Below are 23,059 nucleotides of genomic sequence, written 5' to 3' on the forward strand. Positions count from 1 at the left end.
GGTACAGGCCCCATATTTTAGAAGTAAAAAATATAGCTGTGTGCCCCATATTGAGCAATTGTATGGGACTCATATTCATGTAAAAGGAACAAATCTTAAAGTAAGTGCGACGAAGTCTCGTACATATCTTTTCTTGACTTTTTGAAGGAAATGGAGGCTAGCTCCAGCCAACGAGGTGTTTTGGTAGTTCTTTTTGTTGATTTGATCGATATACTGGCAAATACACCACTTCCTCGTAGTGAGCTAAAAATGTGCTCCTCGGCCGTAGATTGATAGGTGGTGTATTTTGCGTATATCTCTCGACGTCTCGACCTGTGGCAGAAATGTTGGCTTTTTCTGTAAAGTCTCATGAGAGTTTTGCGAGTCGAAGTAAATAGTATTCGTTAAAAATGAAGAACAGTTAGTGAAGTAGAAGTAAAAGTGAATGACATTCGTGAAAACCGTCGGGCACTAAGAATACATAAGATGACAGTTCCTAGTCGGTTCCTAGCTTTTTCTGAGAACGCGGCTTTTGAAAATCATAATCTTTGGCTTCGTTGGAAATTCTTTTGATATTTCTTTTCAAACTTTTTTTTCGAGACTTGTTTACCGTTTCATTTTGATCGTGATTTTTTTTGTACTTGCGTATCAACATTTTCTTAAACCCAAATTTTTAAAATAGAAATGTGCTAGCTTCCTTTGCAAAAAACTGAAAACACTCGGTGTTCAAGATTTCGATTTGGAAGCCCAGAAAAATTATGTCAAATTTTCGATCGTTTTTCTTTCAATTTTTAATTTTTCGGTTTTCGGTTGTCCAAAAAAGACTTGAACAAATTTTGTTGGTTTTTCTTTCTTTCAAAACAATTAAGTTACCAACCATTTGGTTGTTTTTCACTATTTCGAAACAATTATGACAACCAAATTTGTTCCATAAAAAGACTAAAAATGCTGATTAGTAAATGCTAGCAAATGTAAAATATTTCATAAGTTTTGTTCAAAACTTCATTGTGATCGAATAATATAGCTACACAGTCTATATTGTAATAACAACGCTTCAAAATAAAAACATGTCATAGCACAAGTAAAGTTAGCACATCAGTAGCATAGGTTTCAGTTAGTTTCTCGGGTTAAGCATCAATCGGCGCGGTTAGTACTCAGGTGGGTGACCGCAAAAAACATCCAAAATAATAACATTTTTTTAATTTAAACGTCATAATATGAGTGGTGTACCCATATTATAAATCACACAGCTATATTATGTGTCTCAGGACTATAAGAAGTAATGCTATAATATAAGTAGTACAGCCATGTATATCCGGCATACAGCCACATTATCCGGAATACAGCCTTTTTGACTACAGTTTTTCCAATATGGGGCACACAGCCTCGGCCAAAATAAAGACCGTGCTAAGTCCACTTATGGGTACCACAGCCACATTATTTTTTCCGTGTAACTTGCCTTGGGGTATTTCTCATTTGTCAAAATATTTCTTTCTCTTTCATCATAATACTCTATAATTAATTGGTCTTTGGAACTCTAGCTATGATCATAACAGTCTATGTGTTACCCGAGGTCTTACCTTAAAACTTCTTTTGTTCTTTTACAACAAACAAGGAATTTTTTGGTAATATTTCAAATTAGATCTTTATTTCTATGTAAAACCGTAGTAGTAATAATTCGTTCCCCATAATTTCTTTTTAAAAAAATCAATCGAATCACGAAATCAAAAGTTTGTTAAATTTGTAGCTCCGTGCAACGTCTCTGCATTATCGCGCAGCTTGAAGTGAACGTATTTTGTTGCTCTGAAATTTTTTTCAACTCGGAATGTCATATGGTTCTCAATTGTCAAACAACAAAAACACGCGGTCACTAAGAAATCGTAGTCAATTTTCGTATACTTTTTCTATCCGCGACTGAAAGTAGGAACGATAATGTCGGACAAGTAAGTATTCTGTGATTATACTATTCTCAATACTATTACCAACATAACAAATTACTGAAAGAATTCGAATCAGCAGCGATGTCTATGGCATCCTGGGACTCTGTTTATACTCCCAATCCCAATGTGCGCAGAACATGTTATACCAAGAAACTCGAGATTGAATTTCAAAATTTTTGTTTATTAAAAGGTACGCCGTCCCAAATAAATTGCCGGCCAAGCAGGTGTCGATATTAGCCCATCGAAAGAAACGACAAACTGAAGAAAATTCACATGGCCGAGTCAAACAGTTGAACCGATCGTTTAAACTCCGCAAGAAGCCCAGAGGTTTCATCAAAGCAGAGGCATTCGTAAATAAATTCCGTAAAGCTGAACGAGATACACACCGAATGAAACGAATGATGGAAGCGAAAACTTTGTTCAAAGTAACTGATTCGGATACCAATAAATTGCTGGTATGTTGTGGTTAACATTTTTACTTTTCTTATGGTTCTCTCAGTGGATAAGTCCATTTTTTTTTGTCCTTCCATAAAGGTCGTCTTCCGTCATCGTGCCCACAAAATTGCCTCCGAGATAACAAATAAAATGTTGGGCAGTCTACGATTGGGTCAACTATTCAATGCTGTTCTGCTGAAGAATAACGAAGAGACGACGGCTTTGCTAAAATTGGTCGAACCGTATGTGACATGGGGCTATCCAAGCATCAATACGGTGAGAGAGTTGATCTTCAAGCACGGTTTCTTGAGCATTGAGTCGAAGAAAGTGGCTATCGATTCGAATAAGCTAATTGAAGATCATCTCGGCGAATCTGGCGTAATTTGCATTGAAGACATTGTGCACGAACTATTCCATGTTAACGATAATTTCGATAAAATCAAAGAGTTTTTGTTACCGTTTAAGGTAAGAGCTGCAAAGTAACTGCAAACGATTTCGTCGATTAATTCACTATTAATTTCAACTTCCAGCTCAAAGCACCGAAAGGCGGCTGGGAACGGAAGACTGGTGTCAGTTTTACAAAGGGCGGTGAATATGGTAACAGAAAAGAAGCAATCAATGAATTACTGGCGAAATGCTTATAAGTCAACACACCATGGATGTTTGTAACAATAAAGGCAACAAAATTTTCTTTTTTATTTAACTCAATTTTCCTTGTACTTTGGTATAATGTTCGTAAGTACGTGGTCGGAATTCAATGTATAAAACGAGCAGTACGGACACAATGGATCCGACCGCATAAATCGCAAAAACTGTAGATTCCTGTGGCATACCACAAACAGCGACGTGGTAGTCATTCGGCGTGAAAAGTGCCTTTAAAGAGAAGAATCGCAGAAAAGTTGATTTCACTTCGCGACAACAAGTGGCAGTTACACTTACCAGTAAAAATTTCGGATTGTTTTTATTACGCCAACTGTACGACGAAATGGTGTACTCTTCGATGTCTAGCAGATTTTTCACGCGACAATAGTTATGCGAATGACCACTGAACGCAACTCTTCAACGAGACAGAATATGAATTAGTAAAACGAGATGGATCAGAGTGTCAAGGTTTTCAAAACGAATGGTGTGAGAGATTCTCACCAAATTTACCTTGGATTCAACATTTTCCCTAACCATTTAGTCGACTCGATCGACAACACTTCCCATCGTTCCCGGTATGCTTCAAATTCTTCGCTATCGCTGTCCAAACAATTTGAATCGGTGGGACGGTATGTCGGAAAATGTTGTAAAAGCACCGGTCGACTGTATGCTCCGATCGCATCTTTGTTTTTACATTTGGTTAGACCTTGTGCACATTTTAGCGTTGACGAAATGTTTTCGACTTTCTTCACCGCTTCCTGGCATAGGTGACAACCATCGCCTTCCATTCGCACTGAATTGATTAGGACGAAATGAACCCCTTTCACCGTGACCAACACTGTATCGTCGGTGTTGTTGAAAACATTTTCGAAACGATTAATCAGTCGAGGCGAAGTGCTAGAAAGTAAACTATTAACTCAATCTCCATCAACGCAGAACATGACTAAATTACACGTAGTGGAATCCAATGTCATGATTTCCTAATGCGCCAAACACTCGAGTCCTTTGTGGATCTGTGTAAAACAAACGCCGGTACCTTTGTACGTATTCTTGAAATTGTTTGCCATCAACCCATTGTCCTTCATCGAATAGGTCACCTGTGGGATGGTGATTTTTGTGCTTGAAAATCGACTTCTCTGAACAGAACTTCTTTCATACCCAAAATGAAAACAACATCCGGACGAAATAATGTGATGCTAGTTTGATACGCTCGATGCATTTGCCATTCTCTACGTAGCTTATCAGCCCAATGTCCTCTAAATGGTCCCAGCATATGAATGTCTGCGACTATTATCGCCTTTACATGATCCGCTCGTACTGTGCTGGGCCAATTACACTTTGGATATTGATAAGGAACAGAGATACATTACGTTTGACTTATTATGAATGAAGTGGATATCAGTCTGTTTACCTGCGCTAATGTTACGTAATAATTTATGAATTCATTGTAAATTACAACTACGATAAAACATCCAAGAATTCTTAACAAAATCCTCGATAGTCGCCGTAAAATCATTTTGTTTACATGACGTTATTTACGGGTGCCGTCTTTTGATGTTTTGCCATATCAGAAAAAATCTATTACTATGCTGGTGCATGTAATAAGGCTATTACATGCATAGGCATAGGCCTTTACATCACTCGCATAGTAAAACGTCGTACTACACACGGAAAATAAAGTGATATCTCGTATCACGATGAGTAAATGTACCTCGGGCTAAAGCCCTCGGTTACTTTTACTCATCTGGATACGAGATATCACTTTACTTCCCTTGCATAGTAATGTACTATTGTCAGGTGAGAGGGAGAGCACACTATAATCGAAATAGTTTTTCATTCAGTTTTGCTCAATTTCGAATTTCAAGTGATATCGAAATAGTCATTCATTGATCAAGATATGGCAGCGACGTTATGCCCGATATGCATGTCGGTAGTGGACAAGAAACTTGTAGTGTATCTCGTAATGTGATTCCTGAAATCCGTTCAATTACCCAATCGAATTATTTGGACCTGAGACTCAATTCTCATACGTTCGTAGCTTGACAGTTCTTATGGGATTTTATACACACAATTGTCAAGTTACGAATATTTGAAGTTAAGAAAATACGGGAATAGTCGCCGTGGGCGCCGATTCTTGTGAATTTAAGAATTCGTAAGTTGACAGTTATCACCTTGAAGCTAAGTGTGGGCGATAAGATTCGAATCGACGACGCCCGATGTATATTTATAAGACCTCAAATATGTAAAGTTGATATTAGAAATTCAAAATTTCGACGTCATTTCATGGCTCTTGCGGCTCTCACTACTTGTTTTGCTCAATCGGCTCAATCCAACACGCGCGGAATCATATGGAATTCTCTGCAGCATGCTTATCATTTTCGAACCTTTTTGACAGATGTTAGGTGGTGGGGACAGTGTAGAGCATTCGGCTGACAGCAATCTAATATATAAAAGTCGAATTCGAAAAAGAGAAGAGGAAAAAGTGTACAAGTGTGTGCAAGGAAGGAGGTTGAACGAACAGAAATTATTAGTCCAATTTTCATTACATTTTTACCCCTTACATAATAGCTACACTACTATTTGATTGTGATAAAAGAAAACATTTTATTTAAAATAAAGAAATTTGTCATAAAAAAATTTGAACATGAGGATTTGGACATCGGAACACACATTTAAGTAAGTTGAAAATCGCGTTGATCAAAACGTCAGCCAAAAATTGATAGTGTGCTGTTTCATAATTCAATAAATTTTCATTGGAACTTTTTGTCTATGACGGCGTTTCCATTGTGCTGATGAAATTTATTTAAATGAAAAAGGAAAAAAAATCGATTTACTGCTAGTGCAAAGGAAGAAAATGAATTTTTTATGAATGGGAATAATTTCATTGTTTTCGTTTTCTGACGTAATAAGCGTGTAAGAAATTAACTGTGAACGAACACACACTCAGAGTTCAGTGTGGCCGAAGGACATTCATAAAACTTTTTTAAATGCGTTCACACAGCAATCAATTGAATCTACTCACAACACATCACATTATTCTTGTTGGGGCTGCTATTTGTTACACATTTCATATAAACCACCAGTGTTAATTATTGTGAGTTTTAGTTAGCAACAGTGCAACGTGATTCATCATTTGTACTTTGAACTCGCGAGTGTATAGTTTATATGCACTGCAGTGTTAGTTGGATTTCCAAAAAAAGCAAACAAGACACACGGGAATCGGTTGTGAACTGCATAAACTCGTTTTAATTGGATCGTAACGAATTGGCGCACATAATCGACACCGAAATTAAGTTTTGTGGCAGACTCATAATCATTCATTTAGTGATAAGTTGTCTCGTTCCACGTAAAACACGGTCGGGTTTTTCAAATTTGTATGCGCTCAAATATAGGCAAGGTTAACAAGGTATCGACATTATGGACATTATGAATGGAATAATGATGGTTGATTAAGTACATTTTCGGTAACTGATTCATGAAAATGTTGGTAGATTAACCATAAGAATCTCGAACAGCCTGAAATGTCTAAGTTTTCCTGAATTTTTCTGTTGTCAAATTTTGTTTCCGTGTGTATGTTAATCAATGTTTTGTTTCGCCTGCAGCTTCTATATCTGAACGGTTGTGCGACCTTCTGCACATAATATTGTGATTAAAAATTAATCTAATCATAAGTATCTCACATGCTTAATTGTCGTAATTTTTCTTACAAAAACTTTCCTTTCTTTACGGAAAGTGTTTAATGTTAAATCGTTCAGTGTGTTCTCGATAAATAATTGAATTGTTCCTCACTTCATCATTAATTCATTCCTACATAGAGCGTTCCGAAAATTTTCCGATTGTGTCCCTCAAACATAGCTTCATGAATTATTAAAAAATCTGATCGATTTATCATATATACATACAACCTGACGATTAAATTTTCTTTCATTTTCATTACAGTCATCCGTGGGAAACAGTTGCACAGGCAGCATGGCGAAAATATCCAAATCCAATGACCCCGTCGATAATTGGAACCGATGTTGTGGAACGACAAGTTGTCGACGGTGTTTTGGTCACACATCGTTTAGTTAGTTCAAAGTGGTACTTTCCGAGATGGGCACAAGCGGTAAGCTATTTATTGATATTGATTTTTGTGCACGGGCTTTTTTTTGGTCAGGTCTAGCTAAGACATTGAATGGCTGTAAGAAGTCAAAAGTTTAATCTGAATCGCGAAATAAACAATATCTTGCTTGGCTAGCTAAATTGGACCATTTCATTGGTTTTATATTTCTGCAAAGACATGTCCTGACGGCATTCAAACAAATTTCTAGCCATTCTCGATTTTAAAATACACTTCAGTTACGAGCCAGATGAAGTTTGATTGAATTTTGAAACTTTTAAATTTTTCATTGTCGTGAGGTAATTTTCTGTCGACCCAGATGTGAACGTATGGCCTATCGTTCATAACTGCTAATGTTTTTATCAATCAATTATTAGTAATGTGAAACAGTGGCTTCATACACCCTCTTGCGCATGGAAACAGACAATATTCCCCGGTAGACGAAGCCAACATTTTCAGAAAATTATAAACCCGGAAAAATTAAATTCTGCTCAGAAAATACTAGTCCCTGGTGCGAATAGTCTAAGAATACCATTCACTTCCTGGTGCGAATAGTTTTTCACAACGTTCGTTCCTATTAAAAATTAGATTTTCATTTTGATAGATGAAGAAAATGTGAAATGTGATAATAGAACGATAAACTGAATTCTTATTACGATTCAGTGGAAACGGGAGTGTAAATTAATTTTTTTTCGATTGTTTCCACACGTGTACCGTGTATGCAAATAGACACATCTGATTGCATCACATGTCAAGTATCATTCTCAAAATGACATAGTTATCACAAACTAACCATACGAATGCCTCGTGAACAATTTTGCATTCCTTTTGTTGCTATATATGCACTGCACACATTCAACTTTCAAAATAATTTTTTTTCCCGTTTGTGGGGTGTAGTGTACATTGAACACACATTGTAAACATTTGTATTTATTCCCCACCTCATGTGGTTTAGGTGAAGCTTTATTAATAAATAAATAACTTTGTCCGACTATTTCAAGCGAACTAATGCTATAGCCACATATAACTAGTGGTCGATAAAAATAACCTACTTCAGACTATTAGCGGAGCTATTTTAAGCACAAAGTGTTTCTGTCTTTTGTTTTAAATTCAATTTTAATTTGTCTTGAAAGTTTTTGAAAAATTAGAAAAATAATTGAATTTTGAGGGTTGATGGAGGTCATCCATGATTGCCTCAATTGATTTTTTTTTTCTGTCGTCTAGCCTTGAAATAATTTTCTCCACAATTTCCGTTTTATTAAAGATCATCGGAACAGCAAAAGTATGTTACGCCAGCGAGCGATCAACGGTAGACCCACAAGGCAAAACAATGACCCTAAAGACAATAAATTTAACATTTTGTCGGCACATATCGGTGGACGAAATGCTGTATTACTCACCGCATCCGACCGAACCGTCCAAAACGTTATTGAAACAGGAGGCAACAGTAACGGTGCACGGTGTGCCGCTCAGTCATTACATGGAAGATATTTTAACGTCACGAATCAGTTCCAATGCGGGCAATGGTCGGGCCGGTTTGGAATGGGTTATTTCGAAAATAAATGCGGAGGTTTGTTGCAGACTGTGTTTTGACTGATTGAAAATTTCTAAGTTTTCTGATTCCTTGCAGGTGAAAGGTCTTGCTGAAGCTGTACATAAGAGTACCGATGAAATTATTACACAAACTAGTAAATCATTAGATGGTATGACCGAATCGGCGCGCAAGGGAATGGACGAACTAAGTGCAACAGCAAAACAGAAACTGCGCATTTAGCACTAAATCGGTTCCAAATAATGCCAATGAAACTAAAACGTCATCATCACCACCGCCACCATCAACGGAATCGGATAGAAAAACCAATTAGTGAAAGAGATACAAACAAAAAAAAAACGGAGAAACAGTGAGAGTGATTTCGAATGTTTTATATGATTTTTCGCCCGTGGATCTTGATTCATATAGGAATTTATGTTAAATTTTTGCAGTTTTCTTCACATTTCTTTTATTCCCCAAAACATGAAAATCAAACGAGAATTTTTTTTCCATTTTCATTTCGTTGTTCCTCACTTCCTTGCACAGACTTAATGTGTAGAAAACTTAAAATTCGAAAAAAAAGTCGAATTAACCAGCACCACCACCAGTGTAACATTCGAATTGGATGTTTGTTTTTGGTCTTAATTTTTGTAGCAAAATTAAATTTAAGTTTAAGTATCAAGCAAAAGTACAAAAGTTTTATTTAACAAAAGAGAACGAGGAAATGGGACAAGCCAATAGCAGCGTCTGGATGGGAGAATATCGTTAGACACTTGTCACAGGATACGTGTAGTGACACGAACCGAAAATTATGATATTCCACATCACTACCATTCTGCCGTAATTTGCATAAGAGATTTAGAAGATTGCTTTTGTTTAAATTTTTCGCTAAGTCCCTCATGAAACCTACGGCAGAATGATGAGAGAGAGAATTGGAGAAATAGGAAAGTTAAAATCAGCAAAAAGTTTTGTCCGAAAAGTGCTAGGCAACAGAACAAACAAAGGCCTACATTTGCCAATGTATTACCATCGACGTTATACAACACTGACTACTTCATGTAATTTTTAATTCGTTGCAAAACTGGGGAAAATTACACGACTTTCAAGGAACGTTCGTGAATTTTTTCGCTATTTTAATTTTCGAAGGGTACACTGCACAGCACATTTACCTCAAGTTTCACGGAACTCCAAGTCACCCGAATTTGTAGCTATAGCACTGTAAACGATCACTATGACTGTTAATAACACCATATTAAGTGTACACCGTTAAGATATCATCCTGAAACGTTATCACGTTTCCCTCGTAACGTCGTCACGAATATCGACGGATATATAGATAAGGCTGACATACTACTTTTCGATATGTGTCCGGTGTGAATGTTTATTGTTCAATGGAATAGAGTGCGAATTTGAAGCGAATGTAAATATTTTCCTGTTAAAATTTGCTGAGCAAATTTTAGGTTGTAAGAAGTTTCCCATGTTGTGTGTGTTTTCGATATTTGACCAATAGCACTACAGAAATGAATTCATATTCCATTTAAGTTAATTTTAATTAGAAATCATATTCAACTAACAGACAAAAACCGCAACTGTATACAGAGAGGAAAAGTATTTAGAACGAATTGTATCGATGGAAAACAAAAGCAAATTATTTCAAATAAAATAATTTATTTAAAAAAAAAAATCGAATTTTTCTTCAAAGGAACTGATAACAAACTGTTGTTCTGTACATAACCGCAGTATCTCAGTAAGTGTACAAGTCGCAAACTTTCGCCACACAAATAGAGAAGCTTGCAGTATAGAATTCTCATTGAAAGCATATTACTAAAATGAAACTCTTATCGTTGAAAGGCTCGTTCGGTTTTCTGTATCTTCAATTGACTGAGTTTAGAATTTAGTTCGTGTCCATCGTGCTTTTTGTATTAATCTTCGACCTGTGCTATTTATAACAATTTTTTTGTCGCCAACTTGTGCTGTGACCTTCTGACACGATGTCTGTGGTCGGTGGTGATATTTTCGAGTTGAAATTGTTTTTGGCTCAACTTATTCGGTTTTCTGAATATGAATGGTATATGCACGCCGGAAAATGTTGAGTCTGAAATGCGATTAAACTGTGGAAGAAACGCGATAGGGAAACTACGCGAACAAATACTCGGACTGGTGCTACCAATAGATGTGAGGGATTCTTTTGAAAATCCACCTATCAAAATCGGACCCATTTCGTCTGAGACTGATATATACATGGTTTGAAAGGTCTTTGCCAGTAGACCTTAAAACAGGCCTCACACAGTCTCGAACCACACCGGGTAAGATTGGCCTCGTTGGAAAAATTTTCCAAATCTGTGTGAACTTTAGACAGGTCTGGGCTGGTACTGATGACCCCTAATGTGAACCTAACATGCTAGTTGTAACATACATCGTCTAAGCTTTCCGTTGATACCTCATTTGTAGTGCTGGTGCTGTACCAATAGTCAACAATAGAAAATAGATGGGACAAGACCCCCTCGTAGTAAAGGAATGACTATATGTTTTATCTAAAGCGAAATCTTTCTCGTTTATTCTAACACACAGGTCTTATCCACAAAACCATGAAAAAACATCAAATTGTTCCAGATGTTATATCTCCCGTTGAGGCGAACGTAACATTACCGTCAATAAAAAAATTGAGTCCCTTCGAATCAACCCGCTTTGATTCGAAAGGAACCGGCGTTCCACGATTTGCTTTATTGTATCGTTCTGGGATGAAATCTGTTAATCAGTTGCCAATTCTTGTATAGTCGTTGGCTTAGAACAGAGATAGCCAATAATTGCTTATCACACACACGACGGAGAAAGCATTGGTCGTTAAAAATATCATTAAAATACGTTGATACTAACCGAGTTCGTGGTGATAGGCACAGTCTCTCTTCTGTATTCGCGTCTACTAAACATTAACATTCATTTATTACTCTCTGCATTCAACACTTTGAAAGAGGATGTCTTCTGAATCTCAGTGATTTTATTTGTCATCATTTAATATAAAAGACTGTCGCACACTCTTCATTCGTTTACTACTCTCGGAACATTTCTATCAGCCGGTTGTGTATTTCATTCCATATTGTGCATTTTCTCGTCGTAATTTAGATAAATAAACGTTAATAAAACGCGATACAAAGTCATAATTGTGTTATCAGTAATCGTTCGTTCGGTTCAATATCATGGATACTTTCAAGGCATTTGTTTGTCTAATTTTCATAGCATTTTGTGTCAATGGATCAATTGCGTATATTGTGAATCCGGGGCCGATGGTGCAAGCCACCAAAGGTAAATAGAATTATGATTGAGCAAAAATATGTGTTGGAATATACAGACAATGTATACACTTGGTAGTCAGACTTTCGTAACCGAGACTCCACAAAGGTTTGATTAAAAAACAGTGATTTATTGAACGAGAGGCTAGATGTTGAAATCACTGAATAAGTTGACTGTTACTTACTTCTTTAGTGCTTATTTTAAGCATGTGCTCGGTTTTATCAATCAATTGAAATTGAACAAAGCGAAGAAGTCATAGAGGTCATTAGAAGTGTATGCTTTAGCAATTCATTGCTCAACTTAAAGAACAATGTTTTTCTCAAAAAAATTTTTTTATTAACAATGATAATGAATCTGGAACTTTTCCACTCCAAGGACCAGGACCTACTAAAGTAAATAAATTTTTACTTGTCTTTTATAGGTGAAATATGGCCAAAACCAAAGGCCCAAACAATTGGCGAAACATTTTACACGGTTCGTCCGAAAGTTTTGAAATTTGAGGTGAGCCTGAGTTACGATTAATTAACACGATGGTCTTCGAAGACGAACCATAAATGTATCCCTTTCCATATAGGTCGTCACCAATTTCACGTGCGAAATATTGGAAAAGGCAATCAAACGTTACATTCGCATCATCTCCTCTACCAAAGACCGACGAAAGCATAATCGTTCGAAGTCCAGACATAGCACATCCCATATCGACACTATGTCTTGGCAAACGGATCCCTTCTACGAGGTAATAGTCGATATGTTTGATGATGCGCATTTTTGAAATTTTGTCATCATGCGATCATTTAGGGAAATCTCGATTTGGTGAAAATTCGACTTACGAGCGAATGTGAAAAGTATCCGTCTCTTCAAATGGACGAATCTTGTGAGTATAGAAAATTTGTTGTCCTTTCATCTGATCCAACTTACAATGAAACAAACATCTAGATTCTCTGTCATTGAATGATCAAATGGGAATCATTGAATCGAAATCCATTTGGGGCATACTGCGAGGACTGGAATCATTTTCACAAATGTTAGTGCTGACAGAGGACAAAATGACGGTAAGGTCTCATGAAGCAGTGGTCTTCTTCTCCTTCTTAGTGTTAACTAATTCAAACTTTTTGCACAGTTTCGCGTTAACACAACTGAAATTTTTGATGAGCCGAGGTATCCTCATCGCGGTCTACTACTCGACACATCTCGACATTATATTAACGTCTTCACAATCATGCAAATCCTAGATGGAATGACATACAATAAATTGAATGTTTTCCACTGGCACATAGTTGACGACCAAAGTTTTCCGTACCAAAGCAAAGCATTCCCGGAACTTAGCAATTTAGGCGCTTACGACCAGTCTCTGGTTTATACCCAAAAAGACGTAGTGAAGGTCATTGAGCATGCCAGGTACAGAGGAATCAGAGTTATGGTCGAGTTTGATACACCAGGCCATACTCGTTCGTGGGGAATTTCTCATCCCGAGATTTTGACTTCGTGTGGTGGACAGCTTAGTGGGCAGTTGGGTCCTATCAATCCTACGGTTAATGCGAGCTACGAATTTATGGAAAACCTTTTGAGGTGAGATTTCTGGTTGCATTTGAGTTAACGCTTCTCTGTTCACATCTGTATTCTTTGTAGGGAAATCGTCGAAGTGTTTCCCGATGATTATGTTCACATTGGTGGCGATGAGGTTGGTTTCGAGTGCTGGGAAAGCAATACCGAAATCGGCGAGTACATGACCAAAAATAGTGTTCAAAATTACCAAATGCTCGAAGAAATTTACATTCAACGAATCGTGGATACTGTACACAGCCTGAATGCCAGTTCTGTCGTTTGGCAAGAGGTTTTCGAGAATGGTGTTCGCTTGCCAAATGGAACTGTCGTCCAAGTTTGGACTGGCAATAGGCAATCACTTCTACAGCAAATCACTAAGCAAGGTCTACCAGCATTGTTGTCATCCTGCTGGTATTTGGATCATTTGCAGAGTGGTGGAGATTGGAAAACGTTCTACGGATGCGATGCGGCTGACTTTGCTGGTACGGACGAGCAGAAGAAACTAGTTTTTGGCGGAGAAGCGTGCATGTGGAGTGAGGTATGACTGTTACGAAATCACACAATTGAATTCAAATCTGACAGATTTTCCGTTTGGAAAGGTTGTGGACAATGGCAATGTATTGCAGCGCATTTTCCCAAGAGTCAGTGCAACCGCTGAGAAACTTTGGTCACCGTACGAGGTAAAGGATTTAGATGATGCCGCTAGAAGGTTAGAGGAGCATACGTGCAGAATGAAAATGCGTGGTTTGCCAGCACAACCTCCCAATGGTGCAGGTTTCTGTTTGAACAATTGAAATGTATCGAAATTTCATTGTCTCTGTTCATTGTTAATGTGAAATTATTCGATTAAAATTGGCGAACGCCAACATTTTTTATTTAAACAGCCTAGTCTGATATCGTCTTCACTCTCAACGACAAAGTTGAGTGTCAGCGTCGAACACAACACAGTAAAAGTATAATTCCAACACGATGATAAACATTAATCAGTCAATGAACTCAAGTACAATATTGTCGTTAATGCTTTTGGTTGTAACACAGTTACATCGAGCGTTACTGCTTCTACAGAGGTAAATGCAACACAGTTCAATTTGAGTGGCGGAAATTTTTACCCGTAAGGCACTACAGTGCTAATCACTTAAAATTAAAGCAGGAAAGCTGAAACGACCATGTATTTTTGCGTGCGGTATCGATCAGGGACGCCGACTTGTGTTTGGGAGTAGTGGTGCTCATACAACAAGCGAATCTGGGAGTAGTGGTGCCCTTTCAAGTAAAACTGGAAAGATGTAATGGTGATCATCATTCGAGTAATGGTTCCCGAGCCTCGCTTGTCCTTAGAAGTCGGCGCCCCTGGTATCGATACAAAAATGATAATTAGTAGAAGCGTATATCAAAAGTGAATCTAAGACAACCCCTATTCAAAAAAGGACTTGTTCAGAGAAGCCAAACCTGACATGTCAAGGAGTCAAAAAATATTTGAACTTCGACGCATCTTTTGTTTAAAGTATCGTTTAGTGTTTGATGGAAAATCTTTTATTTTGTTAGTTTTATTATAAGTTTTGTTATATAAAGGACCACTAGCTTATCTTTTGACTTCATTGTCGATAACAGATGCCCGTACAATGTCGGTACATTCAAGTGCGTTGCTACACTCCAAGGACTTCAATATCTCCTCTTGGCTCAGCAAACTTGTAACCACTTGGCACCAAAGCAAAATACATGCAGACATACAGTACGAACACGATGATAAACAGCAATCGGTCAATGTACTTAGCGAAAAGTTTCCACGTATTTGTGGGCGGTTTAATGGTAACTGTTGGTAGAGTCTGTGGTTCAGTTACATTAACATCGGCCGTTTCTTCACATTGTTCCGAATGAAGAGGTTGCTATTAGAATTGGAGATTTTTTGTTATAAGCACAAACGAGTGCAACCTTCTGTGTGGATACAATGTACTTACTCTGTCAATCAAGTAACTCTTCGATAAAAATAATTCTCCGAATTTATTCGAGCCCACAAATCCGGTGGTACTACCAATCCAATTTGGTACTTCTAATCCGCATGATGTAAATCCGCGGACAACTATTGTGTTTATCAGAAGAAAACCGGTGATGATTAGCGAATCACGGAAACACAACACTGAAAAATCAAAAATGGTACTTTAATTTCATCGATTTGTTAGCGCCATCCAACCTATCGAAAGGTGTTGTAGATGTGGAAGATAAATTATTAAAAAAAAAAAAAGTGGACCTGGAATTTGAAATTATGATTTTCCCGGATCTGAAAATAGAATGAGTTTGAAAGACAACCCATAAACCCATACAAAAAACATTCGCCCAAGTGTCGGTATAGATTGATTGTTAAACATAACGATCCATAAAATTGTATATCACATCGTACAATATAACACTACTGTGTTATATCTGACACTTGTTTTACTTTAAATTTTAATTAATTAATAAAAAAAAAAAAAAAAAAAAAATGATAGTTGGAGGAACTGGGATTTGAACCCAGGACTTTCCGCATGCGAAGCGGACACTCTACCACTGAGTTATACCCCCTGATGCTATTTGGATGGCAGAGTGTTCATATAACATGAAGACGGTTTGTATGTGGATATAAAACAGATGAGTAATAGTATGGGGCGATAGTGCGAAATTATTTCTGTTCGTAAACAATTTCGAAATTGTAATTTGGCGGAATTTTTCAAAAATGTGTGAATCTTCTCTAAAATAATTTCATTGAATTAATTTTCATTAATTGTTATTTGATGAAATAGTGAAAAAATTGGCTTTTAGTCTTTGTTCGGAGCGTGCCAGTATGATTTTCATATTTTATTTGAAGCTTTACTGCGCAGCTTTCTAACGTTATCATATTTTTTGTGTGTGACGAATGATTTTATTGGTATAGTTGAATAGGTACTATAAAATAAACTTTCAAAACCACATTCCGAAGGTTTCTTATCTGTAATAGACAGCGAAAACAAATATAAGCGATGTAAGTCTTATATGGGCCGTGTTTAACCTATTATACACGATTTTCTGCTAGCACCTCACAAGTTTTTGGAACGGAATTTGGGTATTTCGTGAATACTTTACAGCTATTTTCTGAAAAGTGGAATTATCGTAAACAAATTCCGCGACAATACAACAAATGAAATAAAAATGCATACAATTTTTTGTGTTGAGTATAAAAATGCAACCTAAGAAAGTGAATTTAACTAGTGATTAACATTATAAAAATTATATTCACCCGAAAGTAGGGTTCCGTGAGTTTTTGTGGATTTGCATTACCTTCAGGATGTTTATATACTTTGGGAAAACATAGGCAAAACCAATGAACGTCAACACCAAAGTATATAAACACTGAATGTAATGCAGACCCTCAGCGGATCAGAGAAATTACGGATCCAAATTTTCAGGTTAATTCATTTTCGTATATGTTGTCTATCTTAGACTTGTGCAACATGACGGCCCTAAATTCTTCCAATTCACCACTAAATTCAACTTGACGCAAACGAATTTTATATGTGTGCAACGTAAGGCCGCTAAATCGTTCCAAATTCACCACTAGATGCAACTTGACGCAAACGAATTCAATACGTGTGCAACATCAAAGTATATAAACACTGAAGGTACCGCAGATCCGCAAAAACACGCGGATCCCTACTTTCGGGTGAATATAATTTTCATAACGTTGGACACAAGTAAAATCGAGTAAAATTCACTTTGATAGGTTGCAACCCAATATACAGAAAATCTTATGCTGAGCAACGCAGTTCTGACAACATTATTACGCCAAACATCACAGATGCAACATTATTCAAGGCTGTATACTTTGGGGAGGTCACGCAGATCGCCATTTTAGATACGCGGGAACACACCTTTTCCATGCAAACAAATTCACCAAAATTGAATTTGTATGGCGTGGTGAATTTTTTGTATGAAACGTGGTGTGTAACCCGCGTATCTGCATCTGCGTGACCTCCCCAAAGTATACATCCTTGCCATTATTAAACTTATATTCACCCGAAAGTCGGGATCCGTATTTCTTGCTATTCCCTGAGGGTCTGCGGTACCTTCAGTGTTTATATACTTTGTGCAACATGACTAAGCTAAAATTCACCTGAAAGTTTGGATCCGTGTGTATGTGTAACCATTGAAAGTATAAACCAGGTATGGTCTATTCATACAAATCGGAGGACATAGCGATTTCATATAAACAAACTCACCTCTCATGGGAGGTGAGTTTCTTTATATGAAACCGCTATGTCCTCCGCTTCATACAAAGTTTGACATTCGACCATACCCTGTGTTGACGTTCATTGTGTGTAACTGTGGATTTGCATTATATTTGCAGTGTTTATATTCTTTGGTTAACACAAAATATGGTCGAATGTCAAACTTTGTATGGAGCGGAGGACATAGCGATTTCATAAAAAGAAACTCACCTCCCATGAGAATAGAGAGTAGAATTGACCATACCTGGTTTAAACTTTCATTGGGCAAAACGGCTGGAATTCAACTAAATATTAAAATGAAAATAATTAATTGACAAAAATGACAGTCTCGCAATTTAATTTATGCTGATTGTCTTGTCTGTCAGCTCATTTAGAATAGCAATAAGGGCCCTTCAAGGTAATCAATTTGGCTACACTCGCGTCAAAATAGTTAGCATGTCCTTGGTTGTTTGTCTTAAATTCTAACAATTCCACTTCTTACAACATGATACACACACTCTGTGCACATTATACTAGCTGTCTCTACACGTGAGCGTAGCAGTAAATCCGAGGATAATGGGAATCATGCTAGCATATGAAACGTGTTGGACTAAGGAAAATATAAAGTTGCATGAATATTGCTGAGTATTTTGAGGTGAATGTACAACTTTTTCTACATTAAGTTGCATTTTACGATTTTATACTAAAATAAAAATTAATTAAACCGTTTGTAAACGGCAATCGTATCATGGTACAGTCATTATAATCTTTTTCATGTGTCAAGGCCGAAAATGAGGGAGTTTTGAGATTTTTCTCTGGTTTTCGACCCCTTACATGAAATTTTTTTTGAGTATCTGTTTTGGACGATTGATTTTAGGCACTTTCGAAATTGCCTAAAAACAATCGGCCAAAACAGATACACAAATAACTATTGCTTCTGTTATTTAAACTAAATTTTAGTTTTTGTGCAAATTCTTGAAGTTCGGCAGTTGGTCTAAACTCATGCCTTGGCATATTTGAAACAACACTTACTCGTTTTTGTACAACGACTAGTTCAAATGAATAATATTTCTACTTACAATTTTCTGAAATTTAGGTAAACCTCTGACTCTGACGCGATTCTAAATAAAAATTTAAGATAAAATTATTGAAATTACCGATTGTTGGGCATATGTCGCCATTGAACGGTATGTACCACGACAATTGTTGCATGTAAAGGAAATGTGATAGGATATTGAGGGCTAAAAGCATCAATCTTTCAGACATTTCAGGTGACAACCACGAAGTAATTAGATTTATTGAGGCCATTACTGGAATATTAAAAAGTAAAATCGTCAAACATTCTCTTAACAGCCACGCACACAGTTGCTTGCTAAAAGTACGTTTTGATGGTTTAGTACGTCAGAAAGCTTGAAATTTCGAAATTTGACCTACCATAATTATACATGGAGCAATATCTTAGCAAGACGCACTGTATACTTAGCTTAAACACAATACATAATGCCAAGGCAGCTCTCATTTCTTTGTCAATCCTATATGCAATTGCTAGAGAGCTGCCTTGATAAAGCTTCTTACTTAATGCTGGCACTAAAAATGTAGCGGCGTGTTCAGCAGAATGACGTTCTAGTAGAAACGTGAACGTAACAGACGGATACCTTTTGAAACAATTTAGAAAATGGTTGTTAAATAATAGGAATCGATTCTTTATCGAAAACTAAAATGTTTACGTTTTTGAGGTCGACGAAAAATTTCCGTGATTTCGCGTGTAGAGCACTTTTACCATTTTCCAACTTTGATCTTGAGACTGCAAATCAGACTCAGGGATGATAAGCTGTTTCAATTTTAGATCCACTTCATCGGCTGAATTAATCCAAGTTCCGATGTGCAGCGTACAATTTACTGAATCGAATGGCCATGCCGTTAAATCGGGTGCACAACGGGCTGAATGAACGCAAGGAGGAATGCAAGCCACGTGACCAGTGGAAGAAATGTCGCAGTTAGAGATTCTACATTGATCATCGTGAACGGATGCAATGTCACTGAGAAAATGGAACAAATGTGTAAAGTGAATCAGCAATCAGCATTTAAAACTATAAAGGTCACCTATTAAACAACTGCAAATCAGGCTGCCACAGTTCCTCACTTGACTCGACAAGGTGGTTAATGCCATTAAATTCTGCTGGTGTCCTGTTCATCAAATTTTTAATTTTGTTGAGTTGTTAAGACTTGTTACTGTCTTAACAACCAATACACTCTCTTGCAATATTCTATCTATCAACCTAACTACATTCATTCATTACTGTCGTAAAAATACAACGTAGCCTTTGCATTCTGTATGTAAAATTAGAAATTAATCAACAGTGCATGATTCTACAAACTAAGAAATAGAGTGGTATTTTGACAGTGACTAAACGAACTTTGTTTGCTAGAGAGAGTATTGTAACAACTCAAAAGAAATCGATTTTCACTTTTCTCAATTTTTTTTTTAATATCAGAGAAGCCAATCATTTCGACTCTCGGAGACTAGACCATGGCAATAAATTTATTGCAGCAACTTTATTGACCATTTAAATTAAAATAAAGTTAAAAGGAGGTCAAAAGTGATTATGTCAATTTCTTTAGAAAATTAAAAGATTACAAAGCCAAACAGTCCAGATTACCATTTCAGATTATCGTCTTGCCATGACTACAAATCAAAAAAAAAAAAAAAAATTAATCGACTGACTAGAATCCGAATTGCAGTACTTAACAACTTACCTTCGATAACCATGACGATACCAATAATACTTTTTCATGCTCGTCCTAAAATAGTAATAAATTCAATGTCATCTGTTATCGACAGCGACGTTTAAAGTGTGGCATAAGCAAAATATATGTTGAAACTAGTGAAGTAAAACATTTGGTCAATACTCACTAGAGAGTATTGATTTTCTTAACTGATAGATAGATAGATACTTTTATTTTGCGTCGGCTAATACAGCCGACGGATCATGATCACAATACAGTTAACAAATCAGACTTAGACTAGGAATTGGAAAATGTAAAACACAAAATAAATAAAGAATTAGGATAAAAAAATCACAAAGGTACATCTAGTTATCACAGTCAATCAAAGGACTTAAACTTGTAGTCAAAAAAAAACATAGCAAAAGTTATTTACGAAATTAAAAAATTTAAAAAAAAAAGGAAAAAACAAGAACAACTCGTCTAGTAGAAAAATAAACCGTACAAGCACTGCTTGTCAAGCAGAGGTCCAGAGAAGAAAGTCAAATCAATCGCAATAAAGCTAATCAACAGTTCACAACGCAACCCAATGACCAAACACTTCGTCAGGAAGTCTTATTAGAGCGGACCAAAACTGATTGCACGTAAGCGTTGGGTCAACGTGGCGTGCTGCAATGTTGAACAATATGCATGCCACAGTGAACGGTGAATTATTGTGCATTCCAATACTGATGAAGTTCGGATTACGCGTCGTACGAGTGCCAGGATTGAGTCTAATCATCGATCGAAGGTGTGGCGATCGATATTTTCCGATAATTATCGCATGAACGAACAGAGCTATTGCATTGATACGACGTCTTATTAGCGTTGTCAACCCAAGTTGTTCGCATCTCTCTGTGTTAGCTCATACGATTCTGTCAGATGTCTTTTGTTATCTCCTAACAAGAAAAGTATCATCTGCTTCTGAACACTCTCGATGCTATTTCTGTGGACGTAATAATTGGGCGACCAAACCGGTGATGAAAATTCCATGATGGAGCGAGCTAATAACTGATAAATGACTTTGATCGTATCCATTCCGAAGTATGGAGACTGCCGTATGACAAATTTTGATGTTGCGGTAGCTCTCTTAGTCACGTATTTGTGAATGACATAAGACTAAGAAGTGAAACACTCATCTATGCTGACAATGTGAGAAAGTTTTTCTCACAAGGTAAATTTAATCGAAGTAAACCATATTTTAAGGTTCGGAATAGGTCGACCGCGGTCAAAAATTGTAGCGATCTGAAAATTCAGGTCAGGTCAGGAAATTTTTTTCAAGATTACCTGACCTGACCTGAACCTGAATTGCTGAAACTTGTCAGGTCAGGTTACAGGTATACCTGATAACATGCACCTGTCGACCTGAAACCTGATTTACCTGACCTGACTAGCACTTTCAGTTTCACGTCAATGCACGGCAGGTCACAATTTTTAGAATCAGGTTCAGGTCCAAACAGATTTCAGGTAATTTCAGGTCAGTTTCAGGTAAACCTGACCTGTTCGGAGCCTTAACATTATTAAAGCAAAAAATTACGTACTAATGTAGGCAGTACAGCCGCCAAAATCGTAGCATCGTTCAGCAAAACGCTGTTTTTATTTGATGCAACAATTTTACTATGCATGCCAAGATCGGCTTGTTGATGTTTATTGATAGTACATTTGGTCTTAAAATATTTGGCGGCTGTCCGTTCTGGGAGAAATTATTTTTTTCAATTAGGATTATAAAGGAACCGACATTTTAGAGGGACACAACTGTTGCTTAGAATGTTTTCCGTCGATTAAAAATAAATTGTGAAAACTTCCATCCATTAAACCATTTAACGCTAATTCACTTAGACTGTCACACTGTTAGAATAGAATAGATAGGAATAATAGGAGATTCTAAAGGAAGTGTCATATTTATCAGAATCGTTATTGTGTTGGGTGAATAGGACTACCCCACCCAGTAACACCATAAATTGAAAATGAACAATAATTAATAAATTATTTAACTTACAAACGAAAATCCTTTCACAATCATTTTCAGAGTAACGGTCACCGCATCGCCGTTCAGCGCTGGATGAACTGTTCGGTCATATTTGCAAAACAGACTCTTTCTCAGTTTACCGTCATTATTCTTGGGTTCAATATCACAATTGACGCTGACGGCTAAAATAATTAATTTTATTCCGTGGTTTTATTCCCAGATTATAGAAACCGTACCGAAACCCGTCCAATGTGCACAAATAATCCATGCAGTTATTGCAATCGATGAGATGAATTTTTCACTAAAAATCATTTTCTTATGGCTTTACGGAACGGTTAAACAGTTCGAACTTGTTCAATGGATTTGCTGAGACTGATTCGCTGAGCTTTCAGTTACAACGAGCAAACCCTCCCATGTAAATTGAAACCGTTTTGTTGGATAAGGAAATGTTTAGTTGATTAGCATGCATAACTCTAATCATCAGACATCTGCTGGGAATTGATCTTAAAAAGTGTTCGAACTGTAGAAAACGATAGCAGAAGACTCGAACGAGTGTATGTTTTCCGAACAATATTTGAAAAAAAAAAAATGAGTCTCAATCAGTCAGGTAATTCAGATGATTTTTTAGATGAAACCCGGACGGCTGGTTGT

General features: G+C 36.9%; 5 protein-coding genes and 1 non-coding gene across 7 annotated transcripts; 3 read left to right on the forward strand and 3 right to left on the reverse strand.

Moving 5' to 3' along the window:
• Positions 1-1,773: 1,773 nt before the first annotated feature.
• Positions 1,774-3,062, forward strand: LOC119077126 (60S ribosomal protein L7). The gene is made up of 4 exons (XM_037184300.1): positions 1,774-1,922; positions 2,110-2,374; positions 2,454-2,819; positions 2,885-3,062. The coding sequence occupies exons 1-4, from the start codon at positions 1,912-1,914 to the stop codon at positions 2,996-2,998; spliced, it is 756 nt and encodes a 251-aa protein (XP_037040195.1). The 5' UTR covers positions 1,774-1,911; the 3' UTR covers positions 2,999-3,062.
• Positions 3,015-4,574, reverse strand: LOC119077125 (metallophosphoesterase 1 homolog). Its single transcript, XM_037184299.1, has 6 exons — positions 4,408-4,574; positions 4,155-4,332; positions 3,949-4,093; positions 3,507-3,893; positions 3,294-3,411; positions 3,015-3,227 (listed from the first exon to the last, which is right to left on the reverse strand). Exons 1-6 carry the CDS (start codon positions 4,510-4,512, stop codon positions 3,054-3,056), a joined length of 1,107 nt encoding a protein of 368 aa, XP_037040194.1. The 5' UTR covers positions 4,513-4,574; the 3' UTR covers positions 3,015-3,053.
• Positions 4,575-5,426: 852 nt separating this feature from the next.
• LOC119077129 (protein slowmo) lies at positions 5,427-9,585 on the forward strand. 2 transcript variants are annotated; one of them, XM_037184303.1, is made up of 4 exons: positions 5,427-5,672; positions 6,936-7,101; positions 8,360-8,665; positions 8,726-9,585. In XM_037184303.1, the coding sequence occupies exons 1-4, from the start codon at positions 5,641-5,643 to the stop codon at positions 8,867-8,869; spliced, it is 648 nt and encodes a 215-aa protein (XP_037040198.1). In that variant the 5' UTR covers positions 5,427-5,640; the 3' UTR covers positions 8,870-9,585. The 2 variants fall into 2 exon arrangements, with proteins under 2 accessions (XP_037040198.1, XP_037040199.1); XM_037184304.1 differs by lacking the exon at positions 5,427-5,672 and adding an exon at positions 6,384-6,402.
• Positions 9,586-11,598: 2,013 nt separating this feature from the next.
• On the forward strand, positions 11,599-14,345 carry LOC119077127 (beta-hexosaminidase subunit beta-like). The gene is made up of 8 exons (XM_037184301.1): positions 11,599-11,929; positions 12,339-12,418; positions 12,492-12,653; positions 12,716-12,791; positions 12,854-12,969; positions 13,038-13,486; positions 13,547-14,000; positions 14,062-14,345. Exons 1-8 carry the CDS (start codon positions 11,824-11,826, stop codon positions 14,254-14,256), a joined length of 1,638 nt encoding a protein of 545 aa, XP_037040196.1. The 5' UTR covers positions 11,599-11,823; the 3' UTR covers positions 14,257-14,345.
• A 624-nt stretch (positions 14,346-14,969) lies between these two features.
• Positions 14,970-22,793, reverse strand: LOC119077128 (neuronal acetylcholine receptor subunit alpha-2-like). The gene is made up of 10 exons (XM_037184302.1): positions 22,645-22,793; positions 22,439-22,590; positions 20,434-20,478; positions 20,337-20,362; positions 19,780-19,863; positions 19,404-19,715; positions 19,252-19,331; positions 18,834-18,986; positions 15,418-15,596; positions 14,970-15,345 (listed from the first exon to the last, which is right to left on the reverse strand). The coding sequence occupies exons 1-10, from the start codon at positions 22,718-22,720 to the stop codon at positions 15,106-15,108; spliced, it is 1,347 nt and encodes a 448-aa protein (XP_037040197.1). The 5' UTR covers positions 22,721-22,793; the 3' UTR covers positions 14,970-15,105.
• Positions 15,947-16,018, reverse strand: Trnaa-cgc. Its single transcript has one exon. It is a non-coding gene; the product is annotated as a tRNA-Ala (tRNA).
• Positions 22,794-23,059: the final 266 nt, after the last annotated feature.

Source organism: Bradysia coprophila, unplaced genomic scaffold, assembly GCF_014529535.1.
Source record: "Bradysia coprophila strain Holo2 unplaced genomic scaffold, BU_Bcop_v1 contig_232, whole genome shotgun sequence".
In the NCBI taxonomy this organism is placed as follows: domain Eukaryota; kingdom Metazoa; phylum Arthropoda; class Insecta; order Diptera; family Sciaridae; genus Bradysia; species Bradysia coprophila.

Coding starts and splice junctions, on each gene's coding strand:
- LOC119077126 (XM_037184300.1), top strand. Junction 2,375..2,453: donor CGGATACCAATAAATTGCTG/GTATGTTGTGGT, acceptor CCTTCCATAAAG/GTCGTCTTCCGTCATCGTGC. Junction 2,820..2,884: donor AGTTTTTGTTACCGTTTAAG/GTAAGAGCTGCA, acceptor TTCAACTTCCAG/CTCAAAGCACCGAAAGGCGG.
- LOC119077128 (XM_037184302.1), bottom strand. CDS start 22,720: ATGATTTTTAGTGAAAAATTCATCTCATCGATTGCAATAACTGCATGG. Junction 19,332..19,403: donor TTTTCGTCGACCTCAAAAAC/GTAAACATTTTA, acceptor TTGTTTCAAAAG/GTATCCGTCTGTTACGTTCA. Junction 15,597..18,833: donor CGACATATGCCCAACAATCG/GTAATTTCAATA, acceptor TTGATTTTTCAG/TGTTGTGTTTCCGTGATTCG.
- LOC119077129 (XM_037184303.1), top strand. CDS start 5,641: ATGAGGATTTGGACATCGGAACACACATTTAA. Junction 5,673..6,935: donor ACATCGGAACACACATTTAA/GTAAGTTGAAAA, acceptor TTTTCATTACAG/TCATCCGTGGGAAACAGTTG. Junction 7,102..8,359: donor TTCCGAGATGGGCACAAGCG/GTAAGCTATTTA, acceptor GTTTTATTAAAG/ATCATCGGAACAGCAAAAGT.
- LOC119077127 (XM_037184301.1), top strand. CDS start 11,824: ATGGATACTTTCAAGGCATTTGTTTGTCTAATTTTCATAGCATTTTGT. Junction 12,419..12,491: donor CGAAAGTTTTGAAATTTGAG/GTGAGCCTGAGT, acceptor CTTTCCATATAG/GTCGTCACCAATTTCACGTG. Junction 12,792..12,853: donor TCTTCAAATGGACGAATCTT/GTGAGTATAGAA, acceptor ACAAACATCTAG/ATTCTCTGTCATTGAATGAT.
- LOC119077125 (XM_037184299.1), bottom strand. CDS start 4,512: ATGATTTTACGGCGACTATCGAGGATTTTGTTAAGAATTCTTGGATGT. Junction 4,333..4,407: donor ATTACGTAACATTAGCGCAG/GTAAACAGACTG, acceptor CAATATCCAAAG/TGTAATTGGCCCAGCACAGT. Junction 3,894..3,948: donor GACATTGGATTCCACTACGT/GTAATTTAGTCA, acceptor TTTACTTTCTAG/CACTTCGCCTCGACTGATTA.